Source organism: Hemiscyllium ocellatum, chromosome X, assembly GCF_020745735.1.
Source record: "Hemiscyllium ocellatum isolate sHemOce1 chromosome X, sHemOce1.pat.X.cur, whole genome shotgun sequence".
Taxonomy (NCBI): domain Eukaryota; kingdom Metazoa; phylum Chordata; class Chondrichthyes; order Orectolobiformes; family Hemiscylliidae; genus Hemiscyllium; species Hemiscyllium ocellatum.
The window spans coordinates 15,024,439-15,045,025 of NC_083453.1; the positions used below are offsets into that span (position 1 = coordinate 15,024,439).

The following is a 20,587-nucleotide window of genomic DNA, read 5'->3' on the forward strand; positions in this document are numbered from 1 at the left end:
TATTATGTTATTCAAGGGTATCTTTGAGGCAAAGGTACATTTATTGTAGTACTATGCTAACTGAGTATCCATCTCTTAAATATACCCCTTGAGTAAGTGTATTAAATTAAAGGTAATAATCAGGTCAAACTCCTGCACACAGAATGAATGAATATGTGTTGCCTAAAATAATAATTTGTAATGCAATTAGCTGAATGAATATTTATCTTGAAAATGATTATTGTTGAAAAAAGATTTTGTCAAAGTTTTTAATCTTAATGAAAAAGGAAGGAGGGAAAGAGACCTTGAGCTTGTATAAGGTTTCCTTCTCACACAGAAAGTTAGCAAGTGTAAGAACTGATACTGCTCTTGTAATACTGTTTTAGCTTGTCATAGTGTGATATTGAAAGAGACACTCCAGACTGAGGACTGATTGAGCACCTATGTTCACTGCCTGTATGATGTAAGAGCACCCAGTTTTGACTCTGGTCTTGAAATGAGTTAGCCAAGTGCAGCCAGACTGTTAGGCAGTGACCCTGGTTTATAGAAGGGTAAATGTCAACCCCTATACCTGATCATGATCCAGCAGCCACTGTTGGGTGTGAGTTTGTGATCAACTTGGCTGTGATGCCTCAAGCTGATGGACAGCCTAACCATGTTTGTCGAATTGAATGACATGGTCCCCTTGCACAATGCACTGGGAAATTGTCAGTGCTGTGGCACTGTACCCAAGTAAGAGTCAGTATGTTTGGAAGAAGAAAGTAAATTAGCTGCGGCTTACATATCAAACCTGTAATGTGTCCTAAATGTGTCATGAGAAAATGGCTCAAATAGAAAAAGCACATTAAACAGGTACTGTGATTGATGATTTGCCTTAAAACATGTAGCTTAATTCCAGTTCTGTGGGCAACAATCACAGGCTGGAGTTTAATGGCAACCCCAAACTGCAGAGTGCATTTTTTTTCTGTTGAGTTTAGTTGGTACTAAAACAATGCTAATATCTTAAGCACACAATTCTTCTCTGGTAATGATCACCTAGCTACATCAGTGACAAGAAAATTTAGCAAACTTCTGTCCCTAAGCCCTGAAGCACACTACATTTATGCATGAGGAAGTGCCTGGACTATAGAAGATTGTTGTCGTTGCTTCCATCGTGAAGAATGAAAAATTCAACTTGTTCACCAGTTGCTGGTGAAGAATATCCTTCTGATTACAAAATAAAAGTGGGCTGCAGCATGTTTTGCCAGTGCTACTTGTTCTATCACTTACTGTTCCTGCTTTCATCACATATTCTGCATTTGATCTCTGGAGTCAAGTGGAGAATGTCTGAAGCATCGTCTCTGTTGTCGAGACATAACACCTCACTGGAGTAAGGTTGCTTTTGTATAGCTCTCTTGATAGCTCATTTGAGTCACTGATGACTCTTTGACCTTGTGGGCCATTTGTCCCTATCTTAAGTCCATATGCATGCATACCTAGGAAGTGGGGAAGTCAACGTTTAACAAGAAGTGATAGGAATCCTGGCTGATGTTAATATCCCTCCTCATGTCCCTAAATACAGATCAATTGTAATGCTATTATTGCTTCATCTGATACTAAAATCTTAACCACACCTGGACTTTAATAAGATATGATAGCACACAGAACATTCGCTATGCCATCAGGAAGCTAGGTGTTAACATTCAGGGGCAGGAGGCATTCTGCTCTGAATCGTTTGCAAACAGCAAATTGTCGATGGATATTTGAGGTCAGGAAAGAGTAGCCACCTCCTGACTGAAGTTGGTGGTGTGGAGCTGGGTTATATCTAAATATTGGGTCAAACTTGCTGTATGTCCATACTGATTTGTGCATGTATCTCTCTCTTCTTTCTTTTTCCAGAGGCTGAGAAAAAGGTGTGTGATCCTTTGTGTTCCAGTGATGGATGTTGGGGGCCAGGCCCAAGTCAGTGTCTGTCCTGTGCCTTCCATAGTCGTGGTGGCACCTGTGTGAAGAGCTGTAATTTCCAGGAAGGGTGAGTGGCTGTGACACTTACTGCATTATCTCTAGTTACTTCCTGAAATGTCCTATTTGCATCGATGTCTTCTCCCAACGCTGCTATATCCAATTTCATCTTCCTGTATGGACTCGGGATTAAAAAGATTTCCAGTAGCCTTTTTCCCCTGCATTCATGACCTCAGTCATATGGAGTACCTGCAGCCCGCAATAATTGAGTACAGAAAATGACCTTTGGTCCTTATGTGAGAGTTTTCTACTACAAGCTGCTTGTACTGTGAAATTACCCTATTATTGTTTATTTATCTCAGGAGTGATTCTTTTATCACAGCTTTTCAAACCCTCTGATGCAACAGCACTACAGTTCAAATTGTGTCTTTTAATCACATGTTCACTTTGACTTTGTAACACCAAGAGCTGATTTAAAACCACACAATGTAGGGGATATGACAAGTAGCTGAAAATGTGTTGCTGGAAAAGCACAGCAGGTCAGGCTGCGTCCAAGGAACAGGAGATTCGACGTTTCGGGCATAAGCCCTTCTTCAGGAATGAGGAAAGTGTGTCCGGCAGGCTAAGATAAAAGTAGGGACTTGGAGGAGGGGCGTTGGAGATGTGATAGGTGGAAGGAGGTCAAGGTGAGGGTGATAGGCCAGAGTGGGGTGGGGGCAGAGAGGTCAGGAAGAAGATTGCAGGTTAGGAAGGTGGTGCTGAGTTCGAGGGATTTGACTGAGACAAGGTGGGGGGAGGGGAAATGAGGAAACTGGAGAAATCTGAGTTCATCCCTTGTGGTTGGAGGGTTCCTAGGTGGAAGATGAGGCGCTCTTCCTCCAACTGTCGTGGTGTTATGGTCTGGCGATGGAGGAGTCCAAGGACCTGCATGTCCTTGGTGGAGTGGGAGGGGGAGTTGAAGTGTTGAGCCACGGGGTAGTTGGGTTGGTTGGTCCGGGTGTCCCAGAGGTGTTCTCTGAAACGTTCCGCAAGTAGGCGGCCTGTCTCCCCAATATAGAGGAGGCCACATCGGGTGCAGCAGATGCAATAGATGATGTGTGTGGAGGTGCAGGTGAATTTGTGGCGGATATGGAAGGATCCCTTGGGGCCTTGGAGAGAAGTAAGGGAGGAGGTGTGGGCGCAAGTTTTGCATTTCTTGAAGTTGCAGGGGAAGGTGCCGGGAGTGGAGGTTGAGTTGGTGGGGGGTGTGGACCTGATGAGGGAGTCACGGAGGGAATGGTCTTTTCGGAACGCTGATAGGGGAGGGGAGGGAAATATGTCCCTGGTGGTGGGGTCCGTTTAGAGGTGGCGGAAATGATGGTGGATGATACGCTGTATATGGAGGTTGGTAGGGTGGTAGGTGAGAACCAGTTGGGTTCTGTCCTTGTGGCTGTTGGAGGGGCGGGGCTCAAGGGCGGAAGAGCGGGAAGTGGAGGAGATGCGGTGGAGGGCATCGTCAATCACGTCTGGGGGGAACCTGCGGTCCTTTAAGAAGGAGGCCATCTGGGCTGTACGGTATTGGAACTGGTCCTCCTGTGAGCAGATGCGGCGGAGAGGAAGGAATTGGGAATATAGGATAGCGTTTTTACAGGGGGCAGGGTGGGAGGAGGTGTAGTCTAGGTAGCTGTGGGAGTCAGTCGGTTTATTGTAAATGTCCGTGTTGATTCGGTCGACCGAGATAGAAATGGAAAGGTCTAGGAAGGGGAGGGAGGAGTCTGAGACAGTCCAGGTGAATTTGAGGTCGGGGTGGAAGGTGTTGGTAAAGTGGATGAACTGTTCAACCTCCTCGTGGGAGCATGAGGCAGCGCCGATACAGTCATCGACGTAGTGGAGGAAAAGGTGGTGCCAGTGTAGTTGCGGAAGATGGAATGTTCCACATATCCTCCGAAGAGGCAGGCATAGCTGGGGTCCATGCGGGTGCCCATGACAACTCCTTTGGTTTGGAGGAAGTGGGAGGACACGTCGGTTGGAGGAAGAGCGCCTCATCTTCCGCCTAGGAACCCTCCAACCACAAGGGATGAACTCAGATTTCTCCAGTTTCCTCATTTCCCCTCCCCCCACCTTGTCTCAGTCAAATCCCTCGAACTCAGCACCGCCTTCCTAACCTGCAATCTTCTTCCTGACCTCTCCGCCCCCACCCCACTCCGGCCTATCACCCTCACCTTGACCTCCTTCCACCTATCACATCTCCAACACCCCTCCCCCAAGTCCCTCCTCCCTACCTTTTATCTTAGCCTGCTGGACACACTTTCCTCATTCATAAAGAATGGCTTATGCCCGAAACGTCGAATCTCCTGTTCCTTGGATGCTGCCTGACCTGCTGCGCTTTTCCAGCAACACATTTTCAGCTCTGATCTCCAGCATCTGCAGACCTCACTTTCTCCTCGAAGATATGACAAGTAGGAAGGCATTTCAAAGGCTGTTCATCCTGTTGATCAACTACTAAAGCTTTGTTCTCTAAACCTTGCTTTGTAACATACTCTTAGTTGTTAGATATTCTGCATTTACACCACCCTGAAAGAGAGTCAGATTCTGATTGCCCACTTGGAGAACAATTATCATTGTCTCTAAAATAATACATAAATATTAAAAAATGTCTTGTAAGATAATAAATTTCTAAATCTTATGATATCATCAGATCTCCCCTTGATTCGGTCTGTGCTTTGTGAAAGGTAGAAAGTTTTGTATTCAAAAAGCACCAGATCATTTTTCTCAAACATCCCAGAGTACTTTAATTCAGTTCAAAGGCCTCCTTGAATGTCAATTATTTTTTCTTTATTACATAATGCCCAATTTAGTTTTGCATGGGCCCTTAGGGAAAAGTGACCATAATAGGATAAAATTCTTCATTAAGATGACAGTGACGAAGTTGTTTCTGAGACTAGGGTCCTGAATTTAAATAAAGGAAATTACGGTGGTATTAGGTGCGAAGTAGCTATGATAAATTGGGGATCGTTAGTTAAGGGAATGATGGTAGATAGGGAATGGCAAACATTTAAAAAGTGTATGGATGAGCTGCAAAAGTTCATTCAAGGGGGCAGCACGGTAGCTCAGTGGTTAGCACTGCTGCCTCACAGCGCCTGGGACCCGGGTTCAATTCCCGCCTCGAGCAACTGTCTGTGTGGAGTTTACATATTCTCCCCGTGTCTGCGTGGGTTTCCTCTGGGTGCTCCGGTTTCCTCCCGCAGTCACAAAGATGTGCAGGTTAGGTGAATTAGCCATGCTAAATTGCCCGCAGTACTAGGTGCGTTAGTCAGGGGTAAGCGTAGGGGAATGGGACTGGGTGGGTTGCTCTTCGGAGGGTCGGTGTGGACTTGTTGGGCTGAAGGGCCTGTTTACACACTGTAGGTAATCTAATCTAATCAAGTCTGGCATAAAAATAAAACTGAAAACGTGGCTGTCCATGGAGATTAGGGATAGTATTAAATCCAAGGAAGAGACAGACAAATTGGCCAATAAAAAGCAGTATACCTGAGGATAAAGAACAGTTTAGATTCCAGCAAAGGGAGACACCGGGATTGTTTAAGAGATGAAAAATAAGGGCGTGAGAGTAAGCTTTCAGCGAACAAGCAAACTGATAGTAAAAGCTTCTACAATAAGTGAAGAGAAAAAGCTTAGGAAAGGTGAAGTCTCTGAGCACAGTCAGAAATGGAAATTTATAATGGGGAACAAATGACAGACCAATTAAATACAAACTTCACAAAGGAAGACACAGATAACATCCCAAAAATGGGAAGAAGGAACTGAAAGAAATTAGTATGAGTAAGGAAATGGTATCAGGGAAACTAACAGGATTAAAGGCAGATAAATCCCCAGGACCTGATCATCTTTATCCCAGAGTACTTAAAGAAGTGGCCTCAGAAATTGCCGGTACACCAATGTCTATCTTCCAAAATTCTACAGAGTCTGGAACAGTTTCTATGGATTAGAGGGTAGCTAAAGTGGACGGCACGGTGGCACAGTGGTTAGCACTGCTGCCTCACAGCGCCAGAGACCCGGGTTCAATTCCCGCCTCAGGCGACTGACTGTGTGGAGTTTGCACGTTCTCCCCGTGTCTGCGTGGGTTTCCTCCGGGTGCTCCGGTTTCCTCCCACAGTCCAAAGATGTGCGGGTCAGGTGAATTGGCCATGCTAAATTGCCCATAGCCTTAGGTAAGTGGTAAATGTAGCGGTATGGGTGGGTTGCGCTTCGGCGGGTCAGTGTGGACTTGTTGGGCCGAAGGGCCTGTTTCCACACTGTAAGTAAGCTAATCTAAAAGTAACTTCACTATTTAAGAAGGGAGGCAGAGAGAAAACAACGAATTATAGGTTGCCAAGCCTGTCATTGGTAGTGGGAAAACTGCTTGAGTCCATTATAAAATATGCACTAGCACTTGGAAAACAGTGACAGGATCAGACAAAGTCAGCATTGATTTATAAAGGGTAAGCCATGCTAGACAAATTTACTTGAATTCTTCTACTTGATGTGACTAGTAGGGTGCATAAGGTGGAGCCAACGGATGCTGTTTACTTGGATTTTCAGAAGGCTTTCGATATGGCCCCACATAAGAACTTAATTTGTGAAACTGAAGTGCAGGTGATTGGAGATTGCATACTGAAATGGTTTGAGAACTGATTGGCAGACAAGATACAAAGAGTAGGAATAAATGGGCTTTTTTTCCCCCAAGTGGCATGCAGTGACTAGTGGGATACCAAAAGGGTCAGTGTTTGGACCCCAGCTATTCACACTATGTATTAATGAGGGAACGAAAATGTAATATCTCCAAGTTTGCGGACAACACAAAGCTTGTTGGGAGAATGATCTGTGAGAAGGACGCAGAGAAACTTCAGTTTGATTTGGGCAAGTAAGTGGGCAAATGCATTGCAGATGCAGTATAATGGAGATAAATGTAAGATCATCTACTTTTGTAGCAAAACATAAGAAGGCAGATTATTTGAATGGTGATGGATCAGGAAAGGGGAAGGTACGATGACATTTGGGTGTCTGCGTACACCAGTCACTGAAACTTGGCAAACAGTAGCAGCAAATGCTGGAGAAACTCATCAGGTCTGACAGCATCAGAGAAAATTCTGGAGAAAACAGGTATAATGTCCAGTGACCCTTTTTCTCCACAGATGCTGCCAGAGCTGCTGAATTTCTCCAGCAATTTCTGTTTTTGCTTGTTTCAGATCTCTAACATCCATACTTCCTCACTTTATTTTCTTGCTGAAAGTAAGCATGCAAGTGCAGCAGGAGATGAAGAAGGCAAATGGTATGTTGGCCTTCATAGTGAGAGGGTCTGAGTGCAGGAACAAAGATGTCTTGCTGCAGTTGTATCTGGAGCATTATGTGCAGTTTTGGTCTCTTTATCTGAGGAAGGATGTCAGCCATTGACGGAATGCAAAGATGTTTTACCAGACTGATTCGTGGGATGGCGGAACAGACGTAGGGGGAGCGATTGAATTGGTTAGGACTATATTCACTAGAGTTGAGAAGAATGAGGTGAGGGGGGAGGAACCTCATAGAAACCTATAAAATTCTAACAGGATTAGTTGGGTAGATGCAAGAAAGATGTTCTTGCTGCCTGGGGAGTCCAGAACCAGGGATCACAGTCTAAGGACAAGGGGTTAGCCTTTTAGGACAGAGATGAAGAGACATATCTTCACCCACAGAGTGGTGAGCCTGTGGAATTCTCTGCCACAAAAAGCGGTTGAGGCCAAAACATTGAATGTTTTCAAGAAGGAGTTAGATATAGTTCTTAGATCTAAAGTGATCAAAGGACATGAGGAGAAAGCGGGAACAGGATACTGAGTTGGATGATCACCCATGATTACATTGAATGATGCAGCAGGTTCAAAGGGCTGAATGGCCTAGTCCTCCTGCTAGTCTATGTTTGTTTCTATGTTGGGAAATGTGGCATTGTTTTGTACACACAGGAATCACAAATAGTAATTGAATGGTAAATCTGTTATTTGATACTGGTTGTTAGATAATGGAAGAATATCGGCAATGACACTGCCATCTCCTTGTTTTATCCAAATAGTGCCAAAGGATCATCATTTCCACTGGAACCACTAAAACAGGTCATAAGGTCTCAGTTTAATAACACCTCAGTTTAATAGCATCAACTGCAGCATTCCACCAGTACCCTACTGGAATGTCAACCTAGGTTATTTTCTCAAGTCCTAGAATGGGTGGAGGGAGGGTGTCAAACTTACAACCTTCTGACTCAGATGTGAGAGTGTTATTGACTGAGCTAACCGATCTTCCACATGCTCCATTTATTCAACATGGATCTAAGCAGCTTGAGAGAGTTGTCAGGAAGAGTGGCTGAGGCCAGAACCATCTTAAGAAATATGTCAGTGCTGCTTCTAAAATCTTGGAGCAAATCAAATAGGTTTCATCTTCCAATCTAATAAGGTGAACAAGTAAGTCGTGAACAGAAGCAACTCCAGATTGATGTGAGCTAAATATCAGTCATATCATGGGGGGATCTTACATATGTGCAGGGAAGGATGCAGAATCAGTACCCATTCTACTGTTGTTTCTACAGCAATGAGAGAGAGTATGCTGATGGCTCCATGTGTATGCAGTGTCACCCAGAGTGTAAGAAGATCGAGGGAGGCCCAACCTGCAATGGGACGGTATGAGGATAAGTAACACTGCCTGTGGGTCAGAACTGGTTACGTGCGGTTTAACTCGCTTTGGTTTTCATAAACTTTAAAGAATGTTTCTGTATTTTAGGTGGAGTCAGTGGGAGGGAAGGGTGCTATAGTGTGGATCAATATATTTTATGTTTCCACATGACTAATGAGAAGATATCAGCTGTTCTCAGTTTAACATCATCAGGCTGCAATGTTTGAAATGAGTTCTTATCACGCAGCACCCACTTCTGCAGGTATCTGAGCCTGGGATGGTATGAATCTGTTGTCTTTTTATAAAATTTCAAAGGATAATTTCAGGAAGGTGCAGGGACAGAATTAAAAGTGGTGATACTTTGAACTGGTGTTACGTTAGAAAGCAAATTTGTTTTTCTCTTTTCTTCACAGCCATAATTTATTTTCTTCTTTGTTTTGTGACATGGCCAAACAAGTGATGGGTGATTTCCTCCCAGGCCTTTGCTGTTCTTATTTGATTGCTGTTCATCATGAGTTGCACAAGAAGGATCTTGCCTGTAATAATGTGTCTACCTTCTGTGTTAGCTTCTCACAGTGACACTGTCTGGGCAATGGCAAGCATGAAATCCTGTCCTGCCAAACCATGGCACAATGTGTTGTAACTCACAAGTAACCAGCTGTTATCAAGTGACTGGACTATTTTGGTCACAAAGTTATGCACTTACCTGTTTCTCGAAACAAGGTGTGTTCAGTGCAATTGCAAAAGCATGTATTCCAATTTGACCATAAAAATGGAGAGAACCAAGTCCATGGCCCAAGGTTCACAATGCAGGACATGCCTGGAATAAAAAAGATTTGGAGGAAAAATGAGATGAATCAGTGAGTAGCAATTCATTGAGATGAAGATCAGATTGATTGTTTGTTTGTTGTGGACTGGGAACGGTTGAGGTGAAGAAACTGAGGGAATGAGGAGATCTGTAGTTTTCAGGAAAGGGGTCACAATAGAAACTGGAGTGTTGAGTCTTAATTTCAACTTACTGAGAGTGCAGAGAAGAGGAAGGGTGCCATTTATCCAAAAATAAGCCAATTTTGTTTGATCTAACCCCATCAATTTTTTTGTTCTCTTCAGGGACCTGCTCACTGCTTTCAATGTGCTCATTACAAAGATGGACCCAACTGTGTGGCAAAGTGTCCAGAGGGAATCCAGGGAGAGAGGGGTCTCATCTTCAAATACCCAGATGAGAACAAAGAATGCAAACCTTGCCATGAGAACTGTACCCAGGGGTGGGTATACAGTAACTACCTCTGAATTCCCACATTTCACCTCTTCAAACATTATGTTTTTATATCTTTTCTTTCCTCCCTTGGAGAGAAATGTGAAGCAGTGGAAGGATTTGCAAGTCCAAAAGTTGTGAAAACGTTCATTATGGGCTCCCACAGCCCAAACAATGAGCAGGAGAGGAGCCCACAAACTGATTGGATGTGAGGATTATCTCTACACTGAATAGGCGGACTGCCCCCTCAGCTGGAGCAGTAATTACTCTCTGGACTGTTGGCTGAGGGAAGGAAAACTCATTCAGGACTTTCGAGTCTTATTACTATGACAACTCCCTCCCAGATGGGACATCATGATCAAGACAAGACCAGTCATAATCTTGATGCCTCATGTCGTGAACAGCAGCCAATACTCACAGTTAAGGCTCATGCATTAATAGTAGCTACTTCAGTTTATATTCCAATGAGGACTCAGGAGAGAAAATTAGAGTATTTTTTTAAAATCCTGAAGTCACACACTCAAATTCCAAAAACCGGCTCCTTCCAGGGTATTCATTTGCATTTGTGTACTATCACTGCTGTGCCACAACAGAGTTGGAACAACCATAAGCATTTATCTGTAAATTCCCAATTTTGACCAGCCTTTGGGAGGAGTGCTGTTCATTCCAAGAGGCATCAAGATCATGATTAATCTTGTCTTGATTCTGTGATGTCCCAGCTGGGAGTTGTTATATCATGATAACACTCAAGAATCCTGGATGAGTTTTCCCTCTTCCTTGCTGTTGATGGCTGATGTGCTCACCTGACAATCTCTCAGTCTGACATTTCAGATTTTGTTTTTACATGAACGACAGGGAAAAGTACAACCCGCCTGTTGATTTATTACAATGTTTTGAATCCCTGAGATTTTCTCCGCATCATTTTACATTTAAATCAGGTTGTTGCTTCTTTTTTGAATGTTGGTTTGAGAAATGCTTTGTGGTTTTTACTTGTTTTCTTTTGTTACCATGACACCAGGTGCCGAGGTTCAACGGCTGCGGACTGTGGCGAGGTTGTCCATAGGTACAGTTGACTGTGTGTGTGCATGCTGCCTTGTGATTTTCATCTTTTATTCTGATTAAATCCAGGTGTAAGGGTTCTACTGTGCTGGACTGTTCTCGCTATCCTTGGATGGCTCCCATCAAAGCATTACACAATAGGTAACATCCTCCCCACTTGCCCCACTTTGGATCCAAGCTGTGACATGAGAGTGGAACATTACACTTGAATGGCAAAAAGAAAAGATTTGAGAAGAAAATATCACCATTTTCTATTCTACTGAACAGTACTTAGGGGTATCTCCTGGTGGCTCACATTTAAAAAGCCTATACATATTATCGGAAGGATGATGTGAAACTTGAAAGGGTTCAGAAAAGATTTACAAGGATGTTGCCAGGGTTGGTGGGTTTGAGTTTTAGGGAGAGGCTGAATAGGCTGGGACGGTTTTCCTGGAGCATTGGAAGCTGAGGGGTAACCTCATAGAGGTTTATAAAATCATGAGGGGCATGGATAGGATAAATAGACAAAGTCTTTTCCCTGGGGTTGGGGAGTCCAGAACTAGAGGGCATAGGTTTAGGGTGAGAGGGGAAAGATATAAAAGAGACCTAAGGGGCAACTTTTTCACGCAAAGGGTGGTATGTGTATGGAATGAGCTGCCAGAGGAAGTGGTGGAGGCTGGTACAATTACAACATTTAAAAGGTATCTGGATGGGCACATGAATAGGAAGGGTTTAGAGGGATATCGGCCAGGTGCTGGCAGGTGGGACTAGATTTGGTTGGGATATCTGGTCAACATGGACAAGTTGAACCGAAGGGTCTGCCTCCGTACTGTACATCTCTATGACTCTGTTATTACTTCACAAGTAAGGTGTTTGAGTGCCTGATCTGTGTGTTCAACAAGTTGCTCATAACGGACTTGGAAACCGGGAATGATACATTTGATGTTTGGATTCAGCATGTCTAGGCTAGAAGTGAGTCGGGGTAAATCAACCGGGATTCTCACTCCTCCTCCAGTGCCTTGTCTGCTCACTCAGCCATAAACATGATCCATGGTCACCCAGCCTAGTGGCACTCACTATCTGCAACATTACACAGGAGTAACAGCCCCTCAAGTGATGTGGCATACCTCATGTCTATAAACTAAACTCCAGCAAGGAGACAGAGCACTGCGGAGAAATACTGACAGAATGGAAAGGTGGAACTTGGAAACTTGCTGGTAACAAGTATCATATTGAAATTGAAAGACAAATGGGAAAGATTTAGTAGAAACAGGGTGAATTGGATACAAAGGTTTTGCTATATTTCACATAAGAAAACAAAAGTAACGTTTGTGATACAGTGCACCAACATTAAGTCTGCAGCGTAACAGCACCCAGTATTAGAGAAAGAAGGTTCTGCATTAAGAGAGGCCCTGTTTTAGAGGTTGGGATTTTTACATTAAGTCAGAGAGTCCCGTGTTGGAGGTTGTCTGTCCAATGTCTGATGCTGCTACTGAATAGAAAATGAAAAGCCGCCTCTTCTAGTTGTTATTATACTTTTAGATTTCCCACATCAAGAAAGGATCTTATGCTATGTTCTATTTTGGGAGATGAAGTGATAAATAATTTGTCAATCAAATCTGGATGTTTCACTTCCTGTCACAGCACTCACTATAAGTTATCTCTGTTGATCAGAGTACAACAGAAAATAACCATTTATTTGCAACAATAATCTGTGTAGCATGTAACAGCCATTCAATTGCATAATTTGTTGCCATCAACCTCATGCCCCAGAAATGGGATGCTTCCTTTTGTGTCTTTGGCAGTGCTTTCATTAACCAGGGCTTTGATCACTGCATAGCAACATGCCTTCACATTGCATTTCTTTGTCTTGCTTTGGTTGCTGGTCTTTCCTCTTTCAGTCAAACCTCATCTGTAAGGACTTCTTAACAAGAATTGGCTGGAAATCATTCAGCTGCTGGCTCCCTAGTTTTGGTTAACATTATATTGAGCTGCCCTGGTGGTTCCATTGCAGAGTGCACTGCCAAACCTGTTGGGCCACACAGGGCTCACAGCCGACCCACCTCTGAGTTGTGTTAACTGATCTCAAGCTGAAGGGAGAAATTTGGACGAAAAGACGTGGATAGATTCTACTGTATTCTTTGCAAAATCAAATTTTTCAACTGAGCTTAGTTATAGAGAGTTCTTACAGATGAGGTATTTCTGGCTGTATACTCAAGCAAACATTGTCAATTTGACTCTTGTCATTCAAGGAGTTCAGTGTTTGGCATTAATTCAGCATAGCAACATTACCCTGTGTTGCCAGATCGCACTGTGTGTTTTGTGTGGAAAGTTGCACCTTTTAGTTTGGAAATTTGCAAATGTGAAATAGGCAGCTGATGACACCACAAAATAATCAAACACCTTCCTGAATCGCAGGGTGAGAGATGTGGGTATGTGCCCACAATTTACCATATAATGGGCTATAAAGGAACAGTGATTAGTTGAGGTGAGCCACTTTCCCAGGGAGAGGAGGAAGAAATGAGAGCAAGATTCAAGAGTGTAGTGCTGGAAAAGCACAGCAGGTCAGGCAGCATTTGAGGAGCGGGAAAGTCGACATTTCAGGCAAATACCCTTCATCAGGAATGAGGCTGGGAGCCTCAGGCTGGAGAGATAAATGGGAGGGGGTTGGGGCTGGGGAGAAGGTAGCTGAGAGTGCAATAGATGGATGGAGGTGGGGGTAAAGGTGATAGGTCAGAGGGGAGGGTGGAGCGGACAGGTGGGAAGGGAGATTGACAGGTGGGAAGGGTCATGAGGGTGGTGCTGAGCTGGAAGGTTGGAATTGGGGTAAGGTAGGGGGAAGGGGAAATGTGGAAACTGGTGAAATCCACATTGATGCCCTGGGGTTGGAGGGTACCTGACGAGGTAGTCGTGGAGGGAATGGTCTTTACAGAAAGCGGATAGGGGTGGGAATGGAAATGTATCTCTGGTGGTGGGGTCCGTTTGTAGGTGGCGGAAATGGCGGAGGATGATATGTATGCAGAGGTTGGTGGGGTGGAAGGTGAGGACCAGGGGAGTTCTGCCATTTCCGCCACCTACAAACGGACCCCACCACCAGAGACATATTTCCCTCCCTACCCCTATCCGCTTTCCCTAAAGAACATACTCTCTGTGACTACCTCATCAGGTACCTTCCAACCCCATGGCATCAATGTGGACTTCACCAGTTTCCTCATTTCCTCTCCCCTCACCTTATCCCAGTTCCAACCTTCCAGCTTGGCACCGTCCTCATGACCTGTCCCACCTGTCAATCTCCCTTCCTACTTATCCACTCCACCCTCCCCTCCAACCTATCACCTTTACCCCCATCTCCATCCATCTACTGCACTCTCAGCTACTTCCCACCCCCCTCTCATTTATCTCTCCACCCCGAGGCTCCCAGCCTCACTCCTGGTGAAGTACTTTTGCCCGAAATGTCGATTTTCCTGCTCTTCGGGTGCTGCCTGACCTGCTGTGCTTCTCCAGCACCACACTCTCGACTCTAATCTTCAGTCCCCACTTTTGCCTAGAAAATGAGAACAAGTCAACCCAATCCCCTCTCTTACAGCACCTTAACACAGAACAGTACTGCCTGCCTACTCATTTGGAAAAATAGTATAAAGGTCTGGCTGAGAGACATGAATTATTTCCTTTCTCTATTGTGCGAATTTAAAGACAAAGATAATTGAGTGTCCAAAGTGGAGAAAGTAGAGTGACAAAATGTATGTCTCTTAATCTTGCATTCACTGAGTAAGGTAAGCTCACTTTGCAGCAAACGCCATTCACGTTTGTCTGTGTTACAACGTCATTGTTCAAACATTTTCATTACCTGTGGAGAAATCTCCTACTCACCGACCAAGTCTTGTTTGTCTAGAGAAGCTTGTGCAGTATTGGAAATAATATTTCATTCTCCAACCCCTCTGTGGTCCTTGCTGTACTTCCCTCCCCTACCACTGTGCTCTGCCACTGAAAATGCAGTACAACTGAATGGTTTCTTGGAAGCTTAGTCAGTAAAGTTTATCAGAAAAGAAAAACTGAACAAACAGGAGAAGAAGTCTGTTCAAAGCAGTAAAAATGTCCTGTTTTTACTGCTACTCAATGACTCTTGCTCCCATTCTAAAATATGTTTGTGAAAGTTAATTCACAAAAGAATGCTTAGCTTCTTGTTAGGGCAGCTTAGAAGCTTGTGCAACATTGTTCAGGGAGGGATAAGTAGGAACACTGAATTTATTACTACCAATCCTTAGTTCTGTAAAGAAAGGAATTCAAGGTCATATGAATGACCTTATGAATGAACATTTGATCAATGATTTGTTTATAAAAAACATTTATTATTATAAACAAATCATTGATCAAATGTTTGCTCATAAGGTCATTCATATGACTTTAAATATTCACTTCCTCCATCACCAGTGCATTAAGGTAGTAGTGTGTGACTTCTACAAGATGCAAAGCACCAAGGTTTCTTCAACAGCATTTTCCAGACCTCTGCCACCTAGAAGGACAGGGAAAGCAGATACATGGGAATACCAGCATGTGCAGGTTCTCTGCTAAGTCACACACCATCCTACCTTGAAAATACATCATTCCTTCACTGTCACAGGTTCAAAATCCTGGAAGTCCCTTCCTCGCAGCACTGTGAGTGTCCTTTAGGACTGCAGCAGTTGAAGGCGGCGGCTCACTACCACCACCTTCAGGGCATTTAGGGATGGGCAGTAAATGCTGGTTTTGTCAGTGACATATGAATAAAAAAACAAGCAAATATAAAAATCTAAAACCTTCCATAAGAGATAATTTGCTCATTTGATTATGCTAGCTATTGTGTATTTTTTAAAGCAATGTTAATTTGATTTCATGTTTCACTGGAATCATTCAACATTTTCATTGGGAGTTTGCTGAGTGTTTGGTTTTATCTAATGGTCTGGATATTTCTCAGACTGAGAAGAGTAGGATGCATGGCAATCCTTATCATTTTGTAACTATTTTTAGCCTGTTTTGCCAGATTCTAAAGACAAGCGCAAATGCTTAGTGTAATAAGCAAAATAAAGCTACCTGATTCTGAATAAACCTCTGACAAATCAAGTCTCATCAGAAATATTTTGCTGTAGTTTTGTACCATTTCCAAAGGGATTCCTATAAGTGTATAAAATATTGCAATATACAAGTCACCTAGTAACATAGGTGTAACATATGCTAACTGTTAAGGAAAGAAGCAGAATGATTACACTTTTTGGGCTAAGATTCAAAGTAAAATAAAGGGTTTCAGGTGATATAAACACCTGGTGATGAATGCAATCTGGACAAAGTCCAAATATGATAAACTCAGAAACAAAAATAGAAATTGCTGGAAATCAGAAACAAAAGTAGAAATTGCTGGAAAATCTCAGCAGAATGTTCTGAAGAAGGGTCACTGAACCAGAAACATTAACTCTGCTTTCTCTCCACAAATGCTGCCAGACCTACTGAAGCTCATTCTGCTGTGATTTTCCGGCAGCTTCTATCTTCGTTTCTGATTTCCAGCATCTGCAGTTCTTTGCCATTTTTGTTTAATGATAAACTCAGAATTTAAATTGAATATTATAGGAACATTACTAACAGTCAAAAGGAAATTGGATACAAATATAAAAGGTAAACATTCACAAAGCTATGGGAAAAGAGCAGATGAGTGGAATGAAATGTAGCTCCTATGGAGAGCTGCTACAGGCATGAAGGGGTGACCAACATCTTTCAGTGCAGTAAGCTTCTGTGAGTTAAAGAAATATTAAAATCCATGTCATCCAAAATTGAACTCCCAGTTTGCTAAATGGAAAGCACGTATCCACCTGTGTCTCGGGTTGAAGCAGAGCAGGGAGAGCTTTACGCTCACTGCAGCAGTACCGCACCTAGCCTGGGAATGCAATGCTGACACTGGTATTTGTTTGCTGAGAAGTGACAAACCTAACCATTTTTCCACATAAAGCAGCATATTTTCAAAGTTTTCTGTCCTGTCAGCAGGGGAATTCCTGCTCATTGGATAATGAACTTCTTGTTTGGTATACACCTGAAAATCCCCTGTGATTTTTGTTTCATACCTCATTCTCCTCCTTCCCCAGAGCTTTAAAGAACACATTTAATCAACTTAATTACTGTGATGCACTTTGCTCTTTGCTACTTATGGCTTGGATTACTGAGTTTTGTGAGTAGCAGCACAGAGCTGGTTCATACCATGGCAAAAGTGAGGACTGCAGATGCTGGAAACCAGAGTTTAGATTAGAGTGTTGGTGGAAAAGCACAGCAGGTCAGGCAGCATCCGAGGAGCAGGAAAATCGATGTTTCGGCCATTCCTGATGAAGGGCTTTTGCCCGAAACATCAATTTTCCTGTTCCTCGGATGCTGCCAGAGCTGCTGTGCTTTTCCAGCACCGCTCTAATCTTGACTCCGGTTCATACCATGGCCAATATATTGCATCCTCTGGGTTAGGGAAGGGTAAAACATAGTTTTCTGCTCCCAATCAGCATTTGTTGGGAAGTTCAGGTTATTGGACGACAGTCTCATTTGATGTTTTGTTATTCATTCATGGGATGTTTGCATCGCTGACTGCCCATTCCTACAGTGCACCTACACCTTCTTATTCCCTATAAGTAAATAGCTGACATCTGCTGGGTACAGTCACATAAAAAATGGCCATTTTGTGGAGACACTGCAGGGAAGCAGATACCTGCAATACGCTTTCCTTGCAAGAATCAGTTGCATCATAAAACGAGCAAAGAAAATTGGTTCCAAGCATGAGGAGCTGTTCCTTATTCCACGGGGAGCTTGACCCTGCAAATGCTGGTGTGAGACAAGCAGTGTAAACTAACAGGTTACCAGGATACATTCTACCTTAACAGTTTCACAAATGTCTCCATGAGTTCTAGCCATTTTCCAAATGCCCTTATTCATTTCTGCAACTTTTAACAAACAAGACACTTTTCTGACAGTGAATTTGATACGTCTTAAAGGTCCGGATGGCTTCCCTTGTTGTAACCTCTTGCTTGCATGTGGTTGCGCAATATTCTAGGAAACACGAACAACAGAAATTTCATGCTCCATTGTGTGTGACACATCCTGCTTTGACATGCATTGTTTTGAACACAGACAAATCCCTCAGATTGTGGCAGCAGTGGTTGGAGGGCAGATGGCTGTGATGCTTGTGGTGCTGCTGGGCCTCATTTACTGGAGAAGGCAGATCATTCGGAAGAAGAGAGCAATGCGCCGATACTTGGAGACTGAGGTAAGAGGTCCACAGATTGACTGCTTTAGGGGGGAGTTTTTCGAAGTGTGAGTGAAGCCATTATATTTGAGTTGAACTTGTTTTCTCAAGGTTGCATGGAGCTTCATTAAATCTTGTTAGTTGCATAGGCTGAGTAAACATGAAGAAATATTAAACTTCATGAGCAGTTGGAAAAAGTTCACTTCATGGATTTAGATGGAGTCATCTCCATTAATGATTGAAGGATGACATTTCGACTTGATGATTTTTGTTTCTTTTCATTAGATACTTGAGCCCCTTGATCCCAATGCTGACTCGCCCAATCAAGTAAACACACGAATTCTGAAGGAGACAGAATTACGGAAAGTCAAGGTTCTGGGATCTGGAGTATTTGGAACAGTGTACAAGGTAATTTGGGGAAGGATCATATGTGTGAAATTACAAAGTCAATGCTCCCTTCTTTAAACGTTAATTTTCTGAAAAAGTGCTGTTGAGGTGTTACTGTGATGCTCAAGACAGCTGAATTGTAACTACATGGCTGAGAAGGGGGCATTCCTTTCTCTTGCAGTTGAAGTTGATGGTCACTTCAATTATCAATTATATATGGCTTTACATTCAGAACAAAACCAAAGAAATGAATAGCTATTAGTATACAGTGGGAAAATTATTATTGGTTCAAAAGAAGATGGAAGAGAGCCCCACCCAAGCCTCCAGGATAAAATCCCTGTGACCTATGTGCATGGTTACATGATCCAGTACTTTGAGTAGAGACTGCAGACTAATTTCATGACCTTTGCCTTGCCCCACCCCAAAAGATCCTATGCAACTATATGGTTCTTTCCCCACGTGATCCTCATACTCTCTTTTTTTATGAGTATTAACAAGCAGATGAATATACCCCTGGTCTCTACTCAGACTGCTTACTTTTTGTTTAAAGACCATTCTTCGCAAATTATGCATTCCTGCCTATTTTGTTTAGGCAACTTATTATTGACCAAACTAAAACAAATGACTAGTCCCTCTAGATCTGACATTGATACTGCTTGATTTGCATGATGCCAGAATTAGGGAGATATTGTGTGCAGCTTGTTAACAGTGATGGGCTGTACAAAGTTAAAAATCACACAACACCAGGTTATAGTCCAACAGGTTTAATTGGAAGCACTAGCTTTCGGAGCGCCGCTGACAACTACCTGATGAAAGAGCAGCGCTCCGAAAGCTAGTGCTTCCAATTAAACCTGTTGGACTATAACCTGGTGTTGTGTGATTTTTAACTTTGTACACCCCAGTCCAACACTGGCATCTCCAAGTGATGGGCTGTTTTCACTACTTACACAAGAACAGATTCTATTCTCAGTGACTTTTAGCTTCTCAATACAGTACAGGAATTTAAGGTAATACAATGTACTTATGTCAATATAGAACTGATGCAAGAGTGGAATCAGGTTGTTCATTTAACAACCTATACTTGTTAACATTTCTTGGTGAGACACTGTGATACCTTGGAAAGAGTTTCAGTGACAGGATGTGAAATTGCTGATAAAGATCTTTGTGTAAACAGTTCAGGAATGAAGTGATGTTTGGCTTAACTAACAGTGTCAGACTGATCATATGGTATTGAGCCAGATTCAATGCTATTGGAAATTCACCTTTTCTTTACTGCTGATGATCTGATAATGTTCCTGTTTCTAGGGGCTCTGGATTCCTGAGGGAGAGACTGTGAAGATTCCAGTGGCCATCAAAGTCCTGCAGGAAGGGCGTGACTGTGAGACTTCAAGAGGCGTGAGTGAAGTAAGTCTGCTTTCCTTCAGGTCTATGTGAAAATTCATGCATGAATACAAATGTAATCCTAACTAGCAGCCTTCTGGTTTATTGTGTAAGTTATTATTTGGCATGTGTAAACTCTAATTAGTAATAAAAGGAATTTGAACCATGGGGGCATCACATCTGGGCCCAAGTAAATATTGTTGAATAAGTGAGCATGGAAAAGAGCCTAGATAGATTTCCATTCTCTAACCCATGCCACTAAGATTCCTTATGCAGACTCGGCTGATATCAGTGAATTCATCACTGGCCAACTGAATATGATTGATGGCTTATTGTCACGCTGAGCCACGAGAAGAGCATGTCCTCACAAAATGTTAGAGAAGTTGGCATTAATTTTGTTTTCCTGCACATTGAGTAATACAGCACAAAAACAGACCCTTTGATCCAACCGGTCCATGCCGATCATGTTCCCAAACTAAACTACTCCCACCTGCCCGCATTTGGCCCATATCCCTCTAAACCCTTCCTATTCATGTCCTTATCCAAATGTCTTTTAAACATTGTAACTGTACCCACATCCACCACTTCCTCTGGAAGTTCATTCCACACATGAACCACTCTGTGTAAAAAAAAAGTTGCCCCTCAGGTCTTTTTTTTATATCTTTCTCCTCTCACCTTAAAAAAAAATTCCATTATCTGAGCTG

The 20,587-nt window shown here is 43.0% G+C and overlaps 1 protein-coding gene across 2 annotated transcripts in view; it reads left to right on the forward strand.

Annotated features, from left to right (window-relative positions):
- LOC132805819 (receptor tyrosine-protein kinase erbB-4-like) overlaps positions 1-20,587 on the forward strand; it is a 172,141-nt gene that overhangs the window by 128,824 nt on the left and 22,730 nt on the right. The window contains exons 13-19 of one of the 2 annotated variants that reach the window (XM_060821106.1): positions 1,858-1,990; positions 8,492-8,582; positions 9,685-9,839; positions 10,958-11,029; positions 18,002-18,137; positions 18,402-18,524; positions 19,809-19,907. In XM_060821106.1, the coding sequence (XP_060677089.1) occupies positions 1,858-1,990; positions 8,492-8,582; positions 9,685-9,839; positions 10,958-11,029; positions 18,002-18,137; positions 18,402-18,524; positions 19,809-19,907 (809 nt within the window). Of the gene's footprint in view, positions 1-1,857; positions 1,991-8,491; positions 8,583-9,684; positions 9,840-10,847; positions 10,893-10,957; positions 11,030-18,001; positions 18,138-18,401; positions 18,525-19,808; positions 19,908-20,587 lie in introns of both variants that reach the window. The other variant, XM_060821108.1, reaches the window with a different exon arrangement.